We start from the raw sequence: 23,332 nt of genomic DNA, 5'->3' as shown, positions 1-23,332 counted from the left end.
CAGCTGGCGCCATAAGTCGACTCCTCTGCCGTGGTCATGCCCGGGTGGCACAATAACAGGAAGGCGACTGGTGTTAGAACCTTCACTTTCATTGTATCTGTAGCGGTTTGGGAAAGTGATATCCAATTTCGTCCATTGTTTTTACCCACATAAAAAGTTGAGTCCTTTCGCAGATACATTAATTATCTGTTACTGAGCCTGTGACATAGCCCAGAGCTGCATTCAAAATTCTGGAGACTTCAGAGCTGAAAGTTAGAAATAAAATGAGTGGCAAGTCCCTTTTTTGACCTGAGATGTGACAATATTATGTCGCACAGCCGGCGACGAAACGTTTGCGACAGTTGGGCAGCGGCGTGTCGGGGCTGGAGTCCTGGCCCAGGCAAATTTACTAACATGTACACCTGGTGCACATGCAGGCTAAAAACTACGTCAACCTGGGGATGGATTCGTTTTTCTGCCAGCCGCTTAGCTGCAGAGGATTAGCCAAATTTACGACAAGGGCCGGCGCACACCTCGTGATAAATTAGTCTAATCCTCCGGCAGCGTAAAGACCTCCATCTTTGTGTGTGTAGATTTGCGTCTTGGCATGTGAAGTTTAGACACTGTACAGTAGTACCCTGATGTACTAAAAATTGTCCCCCTCCTTTAGGCTGGTTTCAGACGAGCGAGTGTCACGCTCTGGACTGGCAGCTCCCGTCCTGACCTCCCAGCACTGCCGGGGTCGCATAGCATTATATCGATTTATGATGCTATGTAACCCTTAGGCCCCTTTCACACGGGCGAGTTTTCCGTGTGGGTGCGATCTGTGCGGCGAACGTATGGCACCCGTACTAAATACTGACCGATTCATTTCTATGGGGCTGTGCACATGAGCGTTGTTTTTAACGCATCACTTGTGCGTTCAGTTGAAATCGCAGCATGCTCTATATTGTCCGATTTTGACGTGACGCAGGCCCCATAGAAGTGAATGGGGTGTGTGAAAATCGGATGGCATCCGCAAGCAAGTACGGATGCCGTGCGATTTGCACGCACGGTTGCTAGGAGACGATCGGGATGGAGACCCGATCATTATTATTTTCCCTTATAACATGGTTATAAGGGAAAATAATAGCATTCTGAATACAGAATGCATAGTAAACCAGCGCTAGAGGGGTTAAAAAAAATAATAATAATTTAACTCACCTTAGTCCACTTGCTCGCGAAGCCGGCATCTCCTTGTGTCTCCGCTGCTGATGAACAGGACCTGGGGTGAGCTGCTCCATTAAATACAGGTTAAGGACCTTCGATGACGTCACTCCGGTCATCACATGGTCTTTTACCATGGTGAATCACCATGGTAAAAGATCATGTGACGTACCATGTGATGACCGGAGTGACGTCATCGAAGGTCCTTAACCTCTATTTAATGGAGCAGCTCACCCCAGGTCCTGTTCAGCGCAGAGGAGACACAAGGAGATGCCGGGCTTCGTGATCAAGTGGACTAAGGTGAGTTCAATTTTTATTTTTTTATTTTTTAACCCCTCTAGCGCTGGTTTACTATGCATTCTGTATTCAGAATGCTATTATTTTCCCTTATAACCATGTTATAAGGGAAAATAATACAGTCTTCAGAACATCAATCCCAAGCCCGAACTTCTATGAAGAAGTTCGGGTTTGGGTACCAAACATGCGCGATTTTTCTCACGCGAGTGCAACGCATGACAATGTTTTGCACTCGCGCGGGAAAATCGCGCATTTTCCCGCAACGCACCCGGCACTTATCCGGGCAAAAAAACTGACGCCCGTGTGAAAGAGGCCTTAGAGGTCTGGAATGTATTAGATAACACTGACAACGTTATGTCACTGCTCTACCTCTAAGGGTTACATAGCATCATAAATCAATATAATGATATGTGACCCCGGCAGTGCTGGGAGGTCAGAACGGGAGCTGCGAGTCTGGAGCGTGACACTCGCTCGTCTGAAAGGGGCCTTATAGCAGTGCAGATAAGCCGTCAGGGGTGTTAGTTGGCTTAAAAAAACAAAACAAACAAAAAAAAACCAATGGAGAGCATATCCCCCCGGAACGAAAGATAAAAATCAGTCATCCAAATCCTATATCATTAATAGAATGTGCTCATTATATTTAATTATGTAATAAACTCCCCAAATAATTGTATCCAATCTAATTACAATTGGTCCATAGAACCGCACGAAAAATAAGCAATTCTCTCGAAAATTCTGGGTTTTCCTATACAAAGGTCGTCTAGCTGATTATATACACAAAGAGCTTGAAATCATAAACCCATACTAAGAAAAACATAAAATATGACAGTGCTCTATACAGTACATGTGCTCATACACAGAACTTCACACGTCAGATCAGCAGTTTGTGCTCCAGAGCTGCTCTTCCAGTGACAAAAAAGTGGCAAAGAGGTGTAAAGAGAGACTAAAACACAAGTAAAATGCACAAAATAAACACATACGTGACAGACCGCTTCATTTGGAATGCAAACTCCTCCTCTTATGGTTTCTATTCATTGCACAATGGGTTAAAAAAAATGGTTCCACATAATGTTTTACAGAGAGGAGATTTTATTTAAATGGCTTTTCCTGGGATTTATATATTGATGCCCCATCTTCGGGATTGGTCATCAATACCTGATCACTGGGGTGTGACTCCTGACAGGCCCCCTATTCAGCTGCTCACCAGTCACATGGCCAGCTGGGCTGCAATACCAAACACAGCCACTGCACAATGTACGGCGCTGTGCTTGGTGAGCTGTGAGGACGCTGTAGCGCCGCGGCCTCTGCAAACAGCTGATCGGCAGGGGGTGCTGGTGGTCGGAACCCCACCGACCTGATATTGATGATAGGGCATAGGCCATCAATATTAAACTTCTGGAAAAAAAAAAAACAACCGTAATACATCAGGCTTCTTTAACCAGTAAGACATTGGTGCAGCCGGTTTACCCACTGGTGGTGAGTACCGATGACCCGCCACTTACATGGCATCACCCAGGATTATACCAGTGACTATGGCCACCACCTCCAGAGCTAGAGTCAGCAATATAAGGCCCATTCAGTAAAATTCCTTTAGTCCGGCATCTTATAGTACAACATTTATGAGAATCCAGCACTCATTCTGGCCTGAAAAATGAAAAATTTTCTTCTAAGACCATGTAAAATGAGAAAAAAAATTCCTCTACTACAGCAATAGTGGGACCTTGTAGGTCCTAATATTCTGGATTATCAGATATTTATAGGAAAGTATAAAAACCCAGGCACAATGGCTTGTAGGGCTAGCCGGTCTCGTGTACTGATTCCTTTCACTTAGCTTTTAATCCATATGCAAATAAGCAGTTAAGTGCACTGAGGGCGGGCCCAAGCCACTCTGTGCACCGTTGCTCCTGCTGCTTCCTCTGCCAGCCCCTCCATCTCCTTGATTGGCAGGGCTAGGTGAGATGACTATCCTGTCAATCAAGGAGAGGGAAGGGCTGGCAGAGGAAGCAGGAGGAGCAAGAGTGCACAGTGTGGCTTGGTCCCGCCCTCAGTGCACTTTAGTGCTCATTTGCATATGGATTAAGAGCAGAATGAAGCAACCGATCACTAAGTGAAAGGTATCATTACATTCAGCTGAGCGAGCCCTACAAGGCAGTGTGCCTGGTTTATTAGGGAATTTTCTAGTGAAATTTCCTCCCTTTTAAAGGGGTTCTCCAAGACAAGGAACCCTTGGTCAGGGGGCGGGCAGGGGCCAAGAAAAAAAAAAAGACAATTGAGCTCAGAGATCATGAGGTTAGCGCTGAGGCCATGACACGTCACACTGATTCAGTGGTGGAGTGAGGGCTCAGAGCAGTTATATATTATTTTTTTTTGTTCTTTTTAAACTTTGGCCCCCTGCTTGGCCCCCAGGCCATGGGTTCCTGGTCTCAGAGAATATCTTTAAATGCAGGAAACTGGTACCAGATTATCATACTTTCTGGATAATTGGATGCCGGATTAGAGGAATGTCACTGCAATCTTAACATATAATGGTATATTTTTGGATTTGGGTGCAGATTATTAATTCTGGTTATGGAAGGAGTAAGACAACCAGAGGTGAAGCGCAGAATCCTGGGCCGTGCTGCTGGCTTCTAAGGTGATGACCGGGCCTGCGGACTTCATGATGGTGGGGATCTTCTCCTCCATCAGTTGGGCTGTAAAGAAACATTATGAAATGTGAACAGCGTCGAGCAGGACAAAGGTGAACCTAATGTTTATCTGCAGGGCAGAGTCCAGGGGCAACTCTACACACACACAATGCGTCTGCACCGGGCGGTACATGTGCTGTGTCTAATGCAACCTTGAACTGAACGCTGTACATGTTATAGACAGGAGCTCTCTATTACATTACCGTAAGCGTGCGTCTTAACATACCGCCATAAAGGCGGTTATTCCAAAATTCACCATTTATGATGGTCATTGCCCAGGTCTCCATATCTCCAGGACAAGCTCAATCCCAGAATGGTGGGCAGTAGACCCCCAGCACTTCTAAGGACAACCCTCTCCATCCAGTGAGTTCCTGGTGAGCTTATGTTGGGATGTGCTTTTAGACAATAGCCAGCCTGGACACAGAAAGCTGTAGTATAAAGCATGGAGGAGGGATATAACAGCAGCCTAAGGGGGTGAGTTTCAGACTACTCCCAACATCCTTTGCATCTCAGATTATGACCGAATGGAGCAGAACTGAAAAAAAAGCAGCAACCACTGAACGTAGCAGGAGGGCATCATCTATGAAGTAGTGACCTCAACTGGAATTCCATTTTAAAGGGATTTTCCAGGACTTAAAGGGGTTTTACCATCACATACAATTGTCTGATAGGTGCGGGTCCCAGAGGTGGGACCTCTGGGACCCACACCTACAACAAGAACGGAGCGGGGAAATAAATGGAGGGCGCACTGTGCATGCGCAGCCGCCCTCTATTCATTTCAATTGGACTGCCGAAAATAGCCGAGCCAGTGCTAGAAATGAATGGGAGCAGGGGCAGCGCGCGCACGGTGCGCTTCTATTCACTTGTATGGGAGCAGCGCTTGGTGGTGGACGGACCCAGGGAAATCCGGGGTCCTCCAGCCACAGCTCTCCCCGCTCCGTTCTCCTTATAGGTGCGGGTCACAGAGGTGGGACCCGCACCTATCAGACAATTGTCTTTTGTATGTGATGGGAATACCCCTTTAAATATTGATGACCTATTTTCAGGATAATTAATCAATGTCAGATCAGTGACTCCCGGCACCCCCGTCGATCAGCTGTTTGTAGGGTGATGCCTCTTTGTGCGGCGCAGTGCTTGGTATACTACATTGTATAGTGGCTGTGCTTGACATTGCAGCACAAGTCCATTGACTTCAATGGGACTGAGCTGCACAAAGGTTACGTGACTGATGGACGTGATGTCACCGGCCGGGTGCCATGCATTAAACATGGATTCACCAAACCTCTGTATGTTTGGGTAGGCTACTGTGTCTAAGCACAAGCCCACCATACTCTCACCAGGATATCAGAGCATGGAGACATGGCTTCTTCTACTAACCCATCAAAAGGAATATTATAAGGTAATTGCTGCCTATGCGGTAGTAGCTGATCGGGTACGAACGTTCATAGGAAGGAGCATTCCCTGCTGCAATTACACCAAGGAATGATCGTTACTACGATCATTCGTTCCCCTTCATTCTCTTTGTTTGTCGGCAGCACATCCCGGTTTACACAGCGCATTGTACCGCAGACAAACGAGGACCCTTCAAAGATCGCTAGTGTTTCTGGCTCCACCATTTAGAAGGAATCACAGGTGGCGTCATACGATCCGTCTTGATGGTGCTCGCTGCTCAACGTGGAGGATCACTGACTTTTGCATTTGGGGGGGGGGGGGGCGGGGCGATTGCACCCACTAGATCACTGCTATCAGTAAGGGGGCACTCATACGACCGTATCAGTTTTGCAGTCCGGAAAACTCAGATACTGGTCGTGTGCGTTTCGCATTTTTTGGGGGGCCCCCATTGAAATGAATGGGTCCGCATCTGATCCGCGAATCCGGACGGATAATGCGGCCCCCTAAACAACCTAGATGATACTTTTATCCCAGTGATGGAGAGTTCTGCAGAAAGGGGTACAGCTAGTGAGAATGGGCTACAGATCTATCCATGACTCCGTGACTCGCTCCACACGGGATCTTCAGCTCCGAGGTCAAGCAGATAACGTGTAGAGCAAAGTCTTTATCGGCAGATTTTAACCCCTCATTGTCTCCCTGCAGGACGGGTCTCCCCAAGCTGCAGGCAGAAAAGCAAAAGTAGAAATTGAACTTATATTGGGCCCTGTTCACATCACATGTCAGGATTTCCTGATGTAGACCACACTGGCCATGTGCATCAGATCTGCGGCCATGAGAAGGGCTCTGGCAGCCCCCTGGGCATTGACCAATCAGGAAATTTCCCTGTGGGGTCTATGGCCAGTCCTCCCCGGCCAACTGGGCCCAAAAGGGTTAATGGAGCCCGATGAATGTTTGGCATATATGCCGAAGCATTACCCAGCACCCGCACTACCCACAGGGCCCAGACATTTTGTGAACAGAGCCTTAGGTGTATTGGGGTATGTATGGTCATCCGATCCTCAACATAAGGCTTCATGCACATGACCATATCTTCAGTCCGCATCCAATCCATATTTTTTGTGGATCACACGCGGACCCATTCATTTCTATGGGGGCCACACAAACTGCGGATGGCACACGGATGTCATCAGTCTGCTGTAAGCATCCGTGCGACTGTATGTCCATCCTTAAAGGGGTTTTCTCATCTCATCGCTAGGATATGCCCCCATTGTCTTATAGGTGCGGGTCCCACCACTGGGACCCGCACCTATACCGAGAACGGAGCCCCGAAAGTAAAGGAGAGCGCACTCCGCATGCGGCCGCCGAAAATAGCCGAGCGCTGGCTCGGCTATTGCAGTCTGCCCTATAGAAATGAATGGGAACATGGGCCGCGCATGCGCGGCACGCTCCCATTCACTTCTATGGGATAGGCGGGGAATAGCACTTGGTGTAGGACGGACCCTGGGAAATCTGGGGTCCTCCAGCCACAGCGCTCCCCGCTCCGTTCTCGATATAGGTGCCGGTCCCAGCGGTGGGACCCGCACCTATCAGACAATGGGGGCATATCCTAGCGATATGCCCCCATTGTCTGTGATGGGAATACCCCTTTAAACGTTTTGAGGACAACAATAGGATTTTCACAATAGGGTGGGACGGGAAAGTGTGGGATGCACACGGCCCGGGATCCAGGGTTTGTGGACCACAGAACAGATACGGTTGTGTGCACGAGGCATGGGAGTGTTTGACAAAAACCCTGTCCAGGGTAGGGATGTATATGCGATGGGGGTCATTTACTATGCGGAAATACACCTAAATTAGGCGTATTTCAGGCGCCGGTTTTAATAAATGTGCCCCAAATAAAATTATGGACTCGATCTAGGACCCGACATAATCACGTATTTGTTCATTCACCTTGGTAATGCTCCGTGTCAAGAACAAATACAGATAATACACAACGAGATCTGAACGCATTGTGCCAAATGACAAACTCGCTTCTACTACAGCCGCATGTGAGTGCTGTAAAAGATCTGTCAATGACTCCTACCTTTAAAGGTTTTATTGCTGGACGCCCCTTCGTAGATGATGAGGGAGTAGTGCTCGTGTGACAACTGTTTAAAAGTGAGCAAAATAAAGTGACCTTCTGGAGCCTGGAATATCAGCTGGCACCTGAAATAACACAACCGAGGTAAAAGACTTTATAGCATCCAGTCCTGTACAGGGACTATTGTAAGTAGTCCCTATCCCCCTCCTAAAGGGAGTCTGTCACCGGATAAACCAGGCACAATGTCTTGTAGGACTAGCTCCGCTGAATATAATGATACCTTTCACTTAGCGGACTGTCTTGGGCCATCCCTCAGACATGACTAGAATATGCCATCAATGTCAAATATGTGCAGACCCCCCCCCCCCCCCCCCCCTGGTGCCCGCTCCTATTTGCAGAATCGGCCCTCCGCCCAAGTGAACCAGGGCAGAACACAAATGCACAGTGCGCTCTCTATTCACAGCTATGGGACTTCCGAAAAATAGCTGAGTGAGCATGCTTGGGCATTTTCAGAAGTCCCACAGCGGTGAATGGAGAGTGCACTGCGCATGCGCAGCAACCTCTCCGCTCGCCACTATTGGACTGCCGGAAATCGCTGTGGCAGTAAACAGAGGGTGGCCACGCATGCGCAGCTGCTCTCCGGTTCACTTCGGGGGGTCCTGTTCTGGAGATAGAAGCAGGTCCTGGAGGGGGTCATTTGCATATGGATTAAAATGACTTTTTCTCCAGAATAAAGCAACAGATCGTTAAAGGCGCCTTCACACGCTGCGGATTTTGTTGCAGAATTTTGCGTGACTGAAAATCAGTTCCATTTATTTGGAAATGATTTTCAGTAGCAGAAAATTCAGAAAGAAAATCCGCGGCGTGTAAAGGCGCCTTTAGGCCTCATGCACACGGCCGTTACTCGGCTGTGCCCGTATTGCGCCCGCAAACAGCAGGTTCCGCAGTATACGGGTCCCAGTCGTGTGCACACCGTATCACGGATGGGTCTGCAATCCGGAAGGTGCGGAATGGAGGCACTTCGTAGTGCTTCCGTGGTTTACTGTCCGTGTTGTATTTTTTTGCGGTGCGGACAGATCACTGACCCATTCAAGTTGAATGGGTCTGGATTAGGGGCGTAGCTATAGGGGGTGCAGAGGTAGCTGTCGCTACAGGGCCCTTGAGCCTAAGGGGGTCCAAAGACCCTTGTGCCACATAAGACACTGGCATTATAGAAAGTGCTTGCTGGTCAATTTACACCTCTGGCTAGAGGGAAGGGGTTAGGTTAAGAATTTGGCATGAGGGGGTGCCCTTTCAATATTTGCCTCATGAGCCTTTAGCTATGCCCTTGGTCTGGATCAGTCTGCGGCAGCCACACGGATGTTGCCCATGAATTGGGCACCTCAAATTGCGGTCCCCAATGCACGGAACGGCCGGTTGCATGAGGCCTAAGTGAAAGGCATCATTACATACAGCGGAGCTAGCCCCACAAGGCACTGTGTCCGGTTTATCAGTGAATCTCCTGGCGACTTCCAGAGATGACCCCTCAACAACATGAACATGCATGACCTTTAAAAAGCATGCGATCCAAAGAGCACAATTTACACGCATGCAAGACACTACCAGTACATGTGAAGTCACCCCGAAATACCAGTACCCCGGGTCTGCCCTAAGTTTCGGGACACACACGGTTGCCAGCTTGGGCAGAGTACTGGCTCTCCTTAAAGACACCTGCTGCACATGGAGACTTGTAGGCAATGCTCCATAGGAAAATCATTGTGAAGGGGTATCTCCCAGGAGAAGAGAACCATCTCGCTAGCCCCAACTTAGGGACGTGGCTCCCCATTAATGAAAGTCTGATTTTTTTATCAAGCTGTTTGCGGATGGATATCTGGCTTGGCTGTTTACCCTTGTCAGGACCCAAGGCTTGTTAAAAAGTTGGACTTTCACTCATAGGGAGCCCATTCCAAAATGTGGCGCTACTGAGTTGGTTCTCTTTCCCTGGGGGATAGGACATGCTATACATTTAAAAAAAACACTGCCCGGGCATGGCTTAAAGGGGTTGTCCCATGAATAATATTGGTACAACTTTTTCGATGCCTTCACACGTCGTGGATTTTGTTGCAAAAATGTCTGCGACTGAAAATCTGATCCATTTATCTGAATGCGGCTTGCGGGAATCCATGTTCTTGCCGCCAAATGAACAGATTTTTAGTGGCAAAAATCTCTGCAACAAAATCTGCAGAGTGTGAATGTCTAGTCCAGGGATCAGCAACCTCCACCTGTTCTGAAACTACAACTCCCAGAATCCTCCTTTCAGGAGCCTAGTGAGAGTGCATGCTGGGAGTGGTAGTTTCACAGCAGTTGAAGTGCCGAAGGTTGCTGATCCCTAGGTTTTATCTTTGATTTTTAGAGTTTTACCTGCCACCTTCAGGACCGTCCTGACCGCTGGCTACCAATTTAATTTCCCCCGGAGATTGCAGGGACAGGACATCTTTACAAGTCACGTAGATGTCCTGTGAGGAGCTGGAGTCATTGGAGGGAGGACTGTCTGTAATAAGAGACAGGCATGGATGAATAACGGCAGCTCTCATCTCGTCATTGGAAGGGGTTCTTCAGAATGTAATAATTGATGACCTATTCCTGGGATCCACAGCGCCCGAAGTAGGCACCGGAGATACAAGGCTTCATTGATTGTAGTGGATGGAGCTGCGTACTATAGGGCTGCTCGCATTCACTTCAGTGGGGGCAGCATTGCAGTAATCAGCAATGTCCACGACAGAAATGGATGGAGTCTCTATGTAGTTTTGGCATTGGATCTGATCCCGAATAGCTGATCGGCGGAGCTGCAGATCGGATATTGATCAATTATTAAATCCTGGAGAACCCGCTTAATTGCAGAGCTGAAATTAAAATTTTCATAAGGGTTTTCCGTAATTAAAATTTTGATCATTCAAGGTCTGTCTCCGGGCACCCTTCCAATTAGCGGTTAGAAAGGGCAAACGGCGGGTCGGCAATCTACCGCCTCCGGCCGTGCGCACCCCAAATCACGGATGTGGACCCATTCACTTGAATGGGTCTGCAATTCTGCAAATGCGGAACGGAGTCACGGAACGGAACGCCGGAAGCACTACGGAGCGCTACCGTGTTGTTTCTTTCCGCGGTTCCGCACCGCAAAAAAATATGACATGCCATATTTTTGGGCAGTGCGGACATACCATGGACCCGGTCAAGTTGAATGGGTCCGGCCCGCTGCACGGATGTTGCCCGTGCATTTGCGGTCCCCAATGCACGGAACGGCCGCGTGCATGAGGCCTAAGTCACATGGACTGTGTGTGTAGCTCAGTAGCATTCAATTCAAGGGAATTGAGCTGCAATACCAAGCACAACCACTATACAATAGACAGCGCTGTGCTTGGTATAGTGTAAGGAGGCCACAGCGTCCATAAGAATAGTCAATCAGTGGGGCTGTCGGTAGTCGGACCCTCACCGATCGGACCCTCAGGACAGGACATCAATATTTAATTCTTGGACAACCCCTTAGTTCACCTAAAGCTTTAACATTTGCGGTAGGTGGTATCTTCAGAAACTACTGCACAATGCAAAACAGTGGTTCTTAAAGGGGTTTTCCAGGCTCCTCAGGATAGCTCATCGATATCAGATCGGCGGAGGTCCGACATCCAGCACCCCCGCTGATCAAGCGTATGAAAAGAAGGCACACGACGTGCGTGCAGTCTCCTGTCTCTCTTGCTGCTGCCATGTCTTCATACAGTTGATCGGCGGGGTCCGACACCCGAGGATAGATCATTAATATTAAAAGCCTGGAAAACCCCTTTAAAGGGGGATGTACAGGATTAGATCTTTTACTTGCAGAAACAGCACCACGCCTGTCCACAGGTTGTGCGTGGAATTGCAGCTTCACATCTGCAGAGCTAAGCTGTAATACCAGACACAACCCAGGGACAGGTGTGGAGCTGTTTCAGGAAGATTTCTAATCCTGGACAACATTCAAGTATTTTAGCAACAGACCCTTACAAAGCTACAGAACGTCCTATACTCCGTAGCCTCCATACAAGAAAGCAACTCCCATAGGAAACATGACAATAAGCCCCCTTTAAGGTACCCAAGAGCTATCGCTGCTATCTCCACCATATACACACGTGTAATGATATAGAAGAAATGAATAACCTGGCAGCAGGGCCTTCTGTTGGGAAAGTTTATCCAGAGGAAAAAGTGGATGATGGGGCTCCGAATCAGTGTCTATTACGCCAGCAACTGCAGATAAAGGTTTAGTCGTTAGTCTTTTTAGTATTATAGGAATGTTATACTGATATAAAGAGCTGAATAACCAAAGAACCAACAGATCAGTATTAAGAAAGGGGTAATACGTTAATCGGTCAGAAAACTGACGAAGTAGTGAACTACAAGTATCATAACGGCTACACTCCCACCTCAGAACATATTGCCCATGTCATAAAGGATAAGAATATGAAATAATGTTATAGGATATGGACAATCCTGCAACAATAATCAAATTGTAGCGTCTTGCTGCTGCTGGGTGGTTAGTATTCGCATGTAGCGTTATAGTGGGCCCCCAAAATGAATTTGACTGGTGGGCCCTAGGCACCCCAGTCCGACACGGTCCAGACCCCTCCATGCACATGTAATGTTGGTCTAAGCATGCATGTGTCCTGAACGGGAACAAGGGAGAAAGTTGGCAGCGGCAACCTGTGGCAGCAGCTTATCTTCCCGAAAACTAAAATATTGGGCAGGTTGATATCAAACTACCAATCCTTATCTCCAGGGAAGAGCTGAGAGGCCACTCTACACCAGATGGGTCGATCCTGGTGAAATTGGCAGGTTCAGGTGACATACATCTAAGGCTACATTCACACCACCATATCTGTTTTTCAGATGAGGTCCATGTGCATCCCCCAAAAATCTTGGGCCCCACAGTAAAAATGCCTATTCTTGTCTAAACTTCTGGATTAAGTAATGTGTGCCACTGCGGCCAATCAATGGGGTGACCTGTTCCCCAAAGTGGCACCTGATCCAGCAGTGACATGCCACCTGGGGACACGTTACTGCTGAGGCCAGTGATTAGCCGCATCAGTGCATGTGACCCCATCCAGAAGTTGACAGACGGGGACCAGAAGGAGCACGGCTCGAGCCCTCAGCTCTAGAACACGGCGGTGGGAGCAGGCAAGTGCATTTTTTTCTTTGTTAGATATGGGGCAATATTGTCCAAATAAAAAAAAAAAGGGTATAATGCTGGAATACCCCTTTAAGACTCCTCGAGAAGGCAATGACCAGGTCCCTACTGTAAACCAATGGTGCGCTCACCTGAGAGAATAGTTTCCATTATCCATGGAATAAATAGGAAAACGCTGCTGTACACTCCAGCTTTGGGGGTTTCATTGCATCCGACGCCCCGGCTCACAATACCAAAGATAACGTAGGTCCCCGGAGCAGACTCACAGACTAGAGGTGCTCCAGACTGTGCCTACAATACATGGACTTATGTTATTCTCATGAAAACCGTTCTTCTGAACTGATAAATTATTCACTTGGAACAGAGGTCCTGCACCAATTCAGTGTATGGACCCACTCGAAAGAGGTCACCTTGACGTGGTGAGAGGGCCTCATAAAATGCGCCTTGTGTACATGTTCATGGCATGTGGATGTGCAATCCTTGTCTTTTTCTAAAGTTTGGAAAATAGATATTTTTTTTTTTTTTAGAGCTGCATGGGAAGCGCAGTTTCCACCATGACTGTAGTAGTGGTAGTGTAGTAGTAGTTGATGCTGGTTCTAGTGAGGATGCCAACAAGCCACTCTGCTGCTCATGGCCGGTACCTATATACACTGGTCATAAAAACTATACCTCTTCCCCAGGAGAAGGGAAACCCAGGAAGGAATATGGTGCATTGCATGGACCCTGTGGACCTATTGTGTAGTTCTGTGTTGGAAACAAGTGCTGGATTATCAGAATTTGTGGATTATCCAGTGCCGGAGGAATTTCTTTGAACTTCCAAAGAGAAGTTATAATGTGTAACCGAAGACTCATTCACATGGGAATAAACAGCACAAAGGAGCCATGAAGTACAGGGACTGGAGCCAGGTCATTGTGCCTCGGAGATGGAGTCCACCATGACACAGCGACTGCCCTCCCTAAGAACAGAAGAGCTTGGCACGGGTACTGAAAAGGTTCACCTGTCACGTAAGACAAGGGAGCGCAGAAGGAGAGATGACTTTTTGAAAGAAAAAGGGATCTCAAGCAAAATCACAATATCAGTAGACCTCACGCCCTGACCCAATAATTCAGTCAACGTCCAATCTTTAATGGGTTTACCTTTTTTTGTACCATGTCCATTACCAGCTCCTATAGAAGTGAGCAGCCTAGGTGTGCAAAGGGTAATGCCCAGTTAATCTGTTCTAAAGAATACAACCCATTTTTGCTATTGGTGGCTCTTTTCAGGTGTCCTCAAAATAGTACTTACCAAGCAAGAAGCATTGTCTTCTTCTGCTATGACTCCAGCACAAAACATCCTATCCGTAATGCCATCATAGTATTTCTTACATACATCATCCATGAGCACCGGAACTTCCAGCTGCTGAAGTTTTGTAGATAATTCCACTAGAAATGAAATATTTCTATGTGATCAATGGGAAAACACACATTTTGAAGTAAAGCATTTGAGTTTGGATCCATAACATTACATTCAGTCAATGGATGTTCATATATAGCAGTTGTAAAACTACAATTCCCACCATGCCCTGCTGTAGGCTGATAGCTGTAGGCAGTCTGAGCATGCTGGGAGTTGTAGTTTTGCAACAGCTGGAGGGCCGCAGGTTGGCCATCCCTGATATATAGGCTTCATTTACATTGTCATCATGGCTTTCTTCCATGATGGATATGAGGGAACCATTTGGATCCCTTTTGTGATGGATCCTGTTGGTGGAAACCTGATGGAAATGAAGTGTTAACAAAGCTTTAGCCCAAGAATTAGAAATACTAACTAGACCTTCAAGGAACCCCAGAAATCAGATGGTCTTTAGGTGACTTCAAACCCTGTAAATAACAAGATGAAGTCAAGATTGACTCTCGGCGACCCTTGTCTTGTCTTCTAAATGGTGTGCCCATGGGTTTTGTGATTGTATCTTGTCTCATCCTCTTCCCTTTTTTCCTTCAACTGTACAAAGCATACTTGTCTTTACCCAACAGTTGGGTCTTCTGAAAGCTTCAATCTGATCATTTGTGCTCCAAGTAGGTTTAAGACATTTGTTTTGTGAAGGATTCATGCGTTTTGTCCTTGAGGACTTCAGTATCTTCAAAAGTCTTCACCACGAAGTTCAAGTGCATCCATATATCTGTTTGTTGTTCTATTTTTGCATTGTCCATCTTTAGAATCCATAAAGACTTCTCCTACAGTCTCACACTGCGCCGTGCACTTCAGTATCCATCACAGGCGCAGTACAGTAGAGAGGCCTGCAGTACAGAAGAGAACTGCCAGTGAGCCTCTTTCCTGCACTGCGCCTGCGCTGGATACTGAAGTGCATGGCGCAGCACGAGACTTTAGGAGAAGTCAGGGCCAGAAGTGGTCACATTTACGATGCCTGGTCCCGTCAATCAAAGTGCAGAAGGTGCGGCAGTTGCAGAGAGAGAGTAGAGCCTCTAGGTGTAATGGTAACGCCCCCGTTGCCCCTAGAGGCTCATTTGCACATATTAAAACATCATTTTTTCTCAGCAATGAGGGCACATAGGGACATGGGGCCAACACAGATGTCTTCAGCTGCCAAGGGCACATGCAGTAGGTCACCCAGTTTCATAGGTACAAATCTGCTGACCCTGTATTCTTGGCATTAAGTGTTCCTACTGGCCGTGAACAGAAAAGTAAACCCAAGATATTTCATATGGAAAATAATGATTGCTCACCATTAAGATCCCATCCAGACACCACACATAGTTTGGATGGTTCCAGCCTGCTATGTCCATCTGGGAGACATATAGGCTGTACATAGGCGTTGTACTGGAATGGCCTTTGTACGTGGATCAGGGCCACGTCATAGTCCTTTGACAACCGGTTATAATCAGGATGCACAATGACATACTCCACTAGCCGCTTCTGAAGGGTAATAACAAACACAAAATTAAAGTCAAAGCTGGAAGTTACTCAAGACGGCTGATGACCAACCTTACTGCTTCGTACAGTCCTTCTCTGGCCATAAGCTGATCACAGGGTGCCCTCAGTGACCAGCTGCAATTATTCTGCCACCTAGGGGAAGTGAAGCCCATGGGGCACACACTGCCTGATGAAATGTATGGGCTGTTCTTGTGATACATGGATTTGCCTAGCCCTCCAGAGAGAAAGATGCTGTTTATAGCTTCTCTCCTCCTTGGTAACAGATGATGGTCCCAAATGGACCCCCCTCTATTAAAGGGGTTGTCCCAAGAAAGATATTCTACATTTTCAAACCAGTACCTGGCTCTGCATTATACTTTTGTGATTGCATGTAATAAAAAAAAAAATTGTATAGTCACTTACAGTAGCTATTCACCTAAATATATCTGTATAGCGCCACCTGCTGTTTGCCATCTTTCTAAATTCTTTGTCCACCTCACTGAGATGGAAGCACATGCTCAGTTCTATCCTTCAGCTGGCACCAGCTGGAGTAGAAAGGACATGCCCTCTGAGATGCCCCTTGAGCTGACAGCTTGAAATACATCTAGCAGAACAAGTACTAAGGCTGAAGCTCAGCCTGTGTTTGTGGGAGGGGCGGAGGAGGCCTATTTAGCGCCGCCTCACGCTCCCATCAGAGACGCCGCGTTTTCACGTGACGTCTCTGCGCATCGAGGACTCAGTGCCGCTGCTGTTTGCCCACGCTGCTGCTCCTTCAGCCTCCGCTCGAAACAGTACCTCCCCTGGAACCACGCTCCCCCGGTAAGCCAAGCGGCGCCTTGAGCTGCTCCCTGTTTGGGAGCCTCGGCGCCGCGCTCCCACATACCCACATACCCACATGTCGCTTCCTGGCCGCCTCTCGCTGATCGCCAGGCAGCATCAAAACCGGGTCCCCAGCGCTCCCACTCACCGCGCATGTCCGCAACCTGGCCCCACCTCCCGCACCGGCTGGTCTCCAGGCAGCACTGACGCCGGCCGCCCCCCCCCCCCTCTCCACCATTAACCCCTTCACCTGGCAACAGCATCCTGGCTTCATCTGGGTGCTTAAAAATGTGCACTCAAAATGCTCAACTTGCAAACCTGACAGCTGAGGCCTCCCCACAAGCGGGGGCCTCAGCAAAAACAGCACACTGCATATTTCATTTCACGCCATTATCTGCCAGCAGAGTCATGTCAATGTTTTTCTTCCTTAAAATTTCATCCACGTTATCGTCTGCCACGCAGCAGATTCATGTCATTTTTCCTCAGGTTCGCTTACGCTATTGTCTGCCACGCAGCAGATTCATGTCATTTTTCCTTAGGTTCGCTTACGCTATCGTCTGCCACGCAGCAGATTCATGTCTTTTTTCCTCAGGTTCGCTCACGCTATTGTCTGCCACGCAGCAGATTCATGTCATTTTTCCTTAGGTTCGCTCACGCTATTGTCTGCCACGCAGCAGATTCACGTCACTTTTCCTCATGTTCGCTCACGCTATTGTCTGCCACGCAGCAGATTCATGTCTTTTTTCCTCAGGTTCACTCACGCTATTGTCTGCCACGCAGCAGATTCATGTCATTTTTCCTTAGGTTCGCTCACGCTATTGTCTGCCACGCAGCAGATTCATGTCACTTTTCCTCATGTTCGCTCACGCTATTGTCTGCCACGCAGCAGATTCATGTCACTTTTCCTCATGTTCGCTCACGCTATTGTCTGCCACGCAGCAGATTCATGTCATTTTTCCTTAGGTTCGCTCACGCTATTGTCTGCCACGCAGCAGATTCACGTCACTTTTCCTCATGTTCGCTCACGCTATTGTCTGCCACGCAGCAGATTCATGTCACTTTTCCTCATGTTCGCTCACGCTATTGTCTGCCACGCAGCAGATTCATGTCAATTTTCCTTCCTTAAGTTCCATCCACGCTATTGTCTGCCACGCAGCAGATTCAGGTCTACTTCCTCATGTTCGCTCACGCTATTATCTGCCACGCAGCAGATTCATGTCACTTTTTCCTCATGTTCGCTCACGCTATTGTCTGCCACGCAGCAGATTCATGTCAATTTTCCTTCCTTAAGTTCCATCCACGCTATTGTCTGCCACGCAGCAGATTCAGGTCAACTTCCTCATGTTCGCTCACGCTATTATCTGCCACGCAGCAGATTCATGTCACTTTCCTCAGGTTCGCTCACGCTATTATCTGCCACGCAGCAGATTCATGTCAATTTTCCTTCCTTAAGTTCCATCCACGCTATTGTCTGCCACGCAGCAGATTCATGTCACTTTCCTCAGGTTCGCTCACGCTATTATCTTCCACGCAGCAGATTCATGTCAATTTTCCTTCCTTAAGTTCCATCCACGCTATTGTCTGCCACGCAGCAGATTCATGTCACTTTCCTCAGGTTCGCTCACGCTATTATCTTCCACGCAGCAGATTCATGTCAATTTTCCTTCCTTAAGTTCCATCCACGCTATTATCTGCCACGCAGCAGATTCATGTCAATTTTCCTTCCTTAAAGTTTCATCCACGCTATTGTCTGCCACGCAGCAGACTCATGTCGAATTTCTTCCTTAAGTTTTATCCACGCTATGGTTTACCACGCAGCAGAACACCTCAGTTCTCGAGCATGTTTCAGATTTCATCCACCGCCTCGACACGTATCAGGCACAGGTTCGCACGCTCACGCACCACTCACCCGCCCCGTCCCGACCCAGGCGCTTCAACGCGCCTCACGAGCTTCACTTCCAGCCCGCAGCTAGTTCACGGGTTCGGCCGCCTGTAAGGCATCGGATCATTCAGGGGCCGTCCTTCGCACCCTGATTCACGCCAGGATTTCACCTTCTCCTGCTTATCTCAAACATCACCCCATGTTTCTAGGGTCCCTCCGGAGGCCTGCTCGTGTCAAAATTCGCTAGGCGAATTCCCCAAGGTACCAGTCCTAGGTCACCTTTTTCATCCAGGTCATTTTCATTTACGATTTCATCAGCCGAGTCCAGGTAAGTTGGTTTCACTACTTCAGTTCTTAGGGTCAGGCCAGCATCAACAGGTCCTTCTTTCGGGGGGCTGAGGCCAGCGCATCAGGTAGGTTGGGCCTCTTAACCTCTTCCTGGTAACGGATTGGGTCACTCTTCGGTGTCATTCAGAGGGTTTCACGGACTCACTCACTGGTGTCAAGTGGCTCAACCACCCTTCTCACTCTCCATTTTCCTTTTCACAGCATAATGTCCCACGCATCGGATATCGCGGAGACTCGCTCCATCCCGGAATCACCCGGCTCAGCCCACGGAAGCAACTTTTCAGGCAGGCAATGGACCATCCCTAAACTTATGGCCGAATTAACCAGGAGAGGCATCCGCTATCCTGCCACAGCCCGCAAAGCGGACTTGTATAGGCTGCTAACGGCAAGGCCTATCCCAGCGGCTGCAGAGCAGGTGTCTCTGTCCACGGTCCAGACTGCGCTGACCCAGCTTCATGCGGCGATCAACACTCTCACCAGCTCAGTGTCCGACATGCAGACCAGGTTGCTAGCGGTGGAAACCAGGCCATCAAGCCCAAGCACTCCCATCTCTCCAGTTCCAGGCCCGTCTACCGTCCATGCCCCAACTCCGAGCCAAGCCCCCAGCTCCTTCACAATTTCCCCATCACATTTTGTTCCCGACAATGTCCGGAAGGATATTTTGGCAGGTAAAGACGTTAATTTGGCTTCCATACTTATTTCCACCCACGACTTCGACGAGAACAGGACCATCGCCTGTGGAGATATATCGGTGGTTCTCAAGTCCAAGGATGCCCGGCTGCACAAAAAACTCTCCATCCCAGAGTTTGTGTTGGCCTTCAGCCTTTTCCGAGACATCTTATGCTCGGCCCAACCGCACCGCAGAGAGGAACTTGACACCTACCTCTACAGGGTCACTGATTTGGGACACAAGTATGAAAGAGGGAGAATGGCATCTCCCTCTTCGTCCCTTCCTGGGACGATAATTCTCCCACCGTGTTTTCCGACGCAGCAGGTTCAAAAGGGTTTGCAGCCATTTTCAAGACCCACTGGTTCGCAGGTCCCTGGCCGCTTCAGATATCTTCCACCCAGAGTTCCATCAGATCCTCTCCACTGTTAGAGATTTATCCCATCGTGGCAGCTGCCCAGACCTGGGGGGAAATCTGGAAGAACAAGCCAGTCGTCTTCGTCACGGACAATCAGGCAGTGGTAGAAATTCTCACCAAAGGCCGCTCCTCCTCCCGACAAATCATGCCCTTCGTCCGCAGATTAGTATGCCTCGCCTTAGAATATAACTTTCATTTTTCATGTCGTTTCATACAGGGTTCAGCAAACACAGCAGCTGATGCCCTCTCCCGTTTCAACTTCCCGGTTTTCTTTCAGGTGATGCCAGACGCCGATCCATCAGGAGTTCCTCCACCCGCCATAGAGACACTGATGATGGATTGAGCAAACACGTCAGAACTGCCAAGTTACTCATCCACAACTCCCTATCCCTCAATACAGCCAGGAACTACAAGACCGGGTGGGAAACCTTCTCTCGATTTTCCATCAAGCACCCACAAGGACATCTGGATCAAATAACTCATCTCATGGCGTTCCTGGCTTATTGTCACACAGACCTTCACCTATCTTTTAGCACCATCAAATTGTACCTGGCAGGGGTACAGCATTACCTCACTTTAGATTTCCCAAGCAGCCAGTCCCTATTTTCTTCCCAGGCCATCAAGTCCACCCTTAGAGGGATCCAAAAGAGCAGCAGCAAGCCAGAGTCCCGCAGGAAACCAGTCACCGGGGCAATGTTCAGAGCTTTTTCCACTTCCCTAGATAACGATCCTTTCGGGCCATACAAAAGCATTGTGATCAAAGCTGCCATGTATCTCTGTTTCTACGGATTCTTACGGCCCGGGGAATTCACTAGCTCTCCAGGACATGCAGGCCCCACTTCAGACCAGCTGGTCTGGCAGCAGACTCATTGCACCCTGTCTCTCCCTTCCACCAAAACTTCCCAGGTAGGTCCTCCAGTCAAAATCATTTACTTCCCGACCTTCAATGATTGGTGCCCGGTGGCCGTATTCAGCAAGCTTCTCGCTATCTCAACAGTTTCCGCGCCAGGCAGCCCTCTCTTTCCCTTCAACTCCAAAGATCTCTCAACTTCTCAGTTCATCCATCACATCAGAACTTTAGCTTCCGGGCTGGGGTTCGATGCCAAGGCCATCTCAGGGCATTCGTTCCGCATAGGCGCAGCTTCCGCAGCATCAAGTCACGGGGTCCCAGCACACGTCATCCAGAAAATGGGTAGATGGCAATCCTCTTGCTTCACGCACTACATTCCCAATCCACGAGCCGAGATCGCCAAGGCTTTCACCAACTTAGCCCTATGAGTTCTACCCTCACATCTTCCTACCCGTTAACTTTTGCCCCTCATTTAGTTCGCACCCGGCCATGGCTTCCCGCACACCCCAGCCATCTGTAGCAGACAGCCGCCATCCCCTTCCCCCCCCCCCGTCCTCAGCCACGGTCTCTCACCGTAGCCAGGACCACAAGTACTAAGGCTGAAGCTCAGCCTGTGTTTGTGGGAGGGGCGGAGGAGGCCTATTTAGCGCCGCCTCACGCTCCGATCAGAGACGCCGCGCTTTCACCCCTCCCACCCTTCCCCTTCCTTCACCTTTCACCATCAGGCATGCCCCTCATTTAGTTCGCACCCGGCCATGGCTTCCCGCACACCCCAGCCATCTGTAGCAGACAGCCGCCATCCCCTCCCCCCCCCCCCCCCCCCCGTCCTCAGCCACGGTCTCTCACCGTAGCCAGGACCACAATTGGAGCAATAAATGAGGAGATCTCTGGATCCATGTGAGGTCCAGGGCTGGAATTGTCGTGTACTATATGGTGTCTGATTTTCATTTTTTACTTTACTTTAAATCCATAATATGGCATTTGAAAATGGGTTCTCTAAACCAGACCTGCAGTAGTACCAAACCCTTGGACTATATACCCTGACATCAGTGTCATGCAGGATCCTTCTTATAAAGGGAAGACATTTTTATAGTAAGAACATAAATCTTGCCACCATTTTTGTAGACACTATTCCACGTCCAAATGGACATAGTCTGTGCATCGTCCATCCTTGTACAGTGCCCTTAGGTGGATACAGAAATTTATTCATCATCTCATTAGAATAAAGGGTCCAATTTTAAACGTCTATGTTAACGTAGATTGGACTCCATGGGCCAATAACTGTACCAAATATGACGATTCTACGTAAGTATTCAAACCTGAGCATTTATCGATGACTCCAGATCATGCAGTCCTGCGACAATCAGCCCTACGCTGGGAAACTCCTCCCTAAAACAAGATTTAAGGGTAACTGATCAGCAATGGTAAGAATAATTTTCAAAAATAATTCCAAAATTTTATTCACCAACACCATACAGGTCAAGAACAAGGTATTCACTGTCAACAAAATATTGTTGAATTATACAAGCATAAATACATTAACCAACGTTTCGAGCTTGACCCTAGCACGTGACCACCCACCTGTCAGCGACACAGTTGGCAGATGTAACGACATAGGTCTTAGAAAGAATTGCTCCATTACACACATGCTTATTACCAAAATTGATGCTGACATGCCAGGGCCATGAGTTAGGCATTGCTTCTTCTGCTTTAATTAGGTTATGATAGAGGAACCTGGGTGGCAATGGGGAGACTCCACAACCCTCATCTAAGATAAAATGGTAGACATTGTAAGTGATATAGGTACCATCGATCGAAGGATGAGATAATTGTAAAAAAAAAAAAAAATAAGTTTACCTTCCTTTGAATGACAAGATGATTCGGGGAATACAATATCTTCTTATGGGGAGCACCTTAAATGGCGTCTTATAGGCCAGAAGAAGGTATTCAAATGAGCTCTTAGCAAGCTCTGCCTCCGATGCCACCATATGTATGGTGGCTATCCTATAAGTCAATGTTCAACCTTGTAAGAGGCCTTGAGACATGACTTGGATAATAGTTAAGTCAGCATCTCATCTGCAGACAGCTGTTTCAGGGTGATTGCTCCTCATCAGGTGAGAGGCCTACATCAGGATTTGGGGAATTCTATTTCTACTTGTGGAGAGCGCCTTAAATGGCATGCAGAATAGTATAGTTCAGGCAATGCTGGAATCCTGGTACTCTCTGCTCTGCACTGATTAGGGGCAATCCCCCAGAAACAGCTGTCTGCAGATGAGATGCTGGCTTAATTATTATCCAAGTCATGTCTCAAGGCCAAACATTGATATTCTACTTTACATCTGGTAGCATTAGAGGCAGAAATTGTTACAAGCTCATTTTCTTACCTTCCTATATTGTTATGGGCACAAGCAAATAACAGATCAGCCTCTACACTGGGGGTTCTATGTAAAAAATCCCAACTGTTCTTGGGATATCGGCTTGTTTGGATTCAGTGTTCCCACATTGTCAGATACTGATGATATATCATTGATAAGGCAACCTTGTTCTGAAGATTCAAAACACAGTCGACACCGAAGGTTCGGACTGGTGATAGAGCTTCTTTTGTGTATCT

The 23,332-nt window shown here is 48.1% G+C and overlaps 1 protein-coding gene across 1 annotated transcript in view; it reads right to left on the bottom strand.

Annotated features, from left to right (window-relative positions):
• Positions 1-3,555: 3,555 nt before the first annotated feature.
• Positions 3,556-23,332, bottom strand: part of LOC122920569 (ovochymase-2-like) — a 46,267-nt gene continuing 26,490 nt past the window's right edge. The window contains 9 exon segments of the mRNA XM_044270168.1: positions 3,556-4,172; positions 7,642-7,763; positions 10,039-10,168; positions 11,806-11,892; positions 12,961-13,120; positions 14,115-14,251; positions 15,551-15,740; positions 22,041-22,110; positions 22,303-22,489. Of these exon segments, the coding sequence (XP_044126103.1) occupies positions 4,039-4,172; positions 7,642-7,763; positions 10,039-10,168; positions 11,806-11,892; positions 12,961-13,120; positions 14,115-14,251; positions 15,551-15,740; positions 22,041-22,110; positions 22,303-22,489 (1,217 nt within the window). The 3' untranslated portion in view covers positions 3,556-4,038.

Source organism: Bufo gargarizans, chromosome 10 (assembly GCF_014858855.1).
Source record: "Bufo gargarizans isolate SCDJY-AF-19 chromosome 10, ASM1485885v1, whole genome shotgun sequence".
Taxonomy (NCBI): Eukaryota; Metazoa; Chordata; class Amphibia; order Anura; family Bufonidae; genus Bufo; species Bufo gargarizans.
Note: the sequence above shows the minus strand (reverse complement) of the source record. Positions and strands in the feature narration are given on the sequence as shown.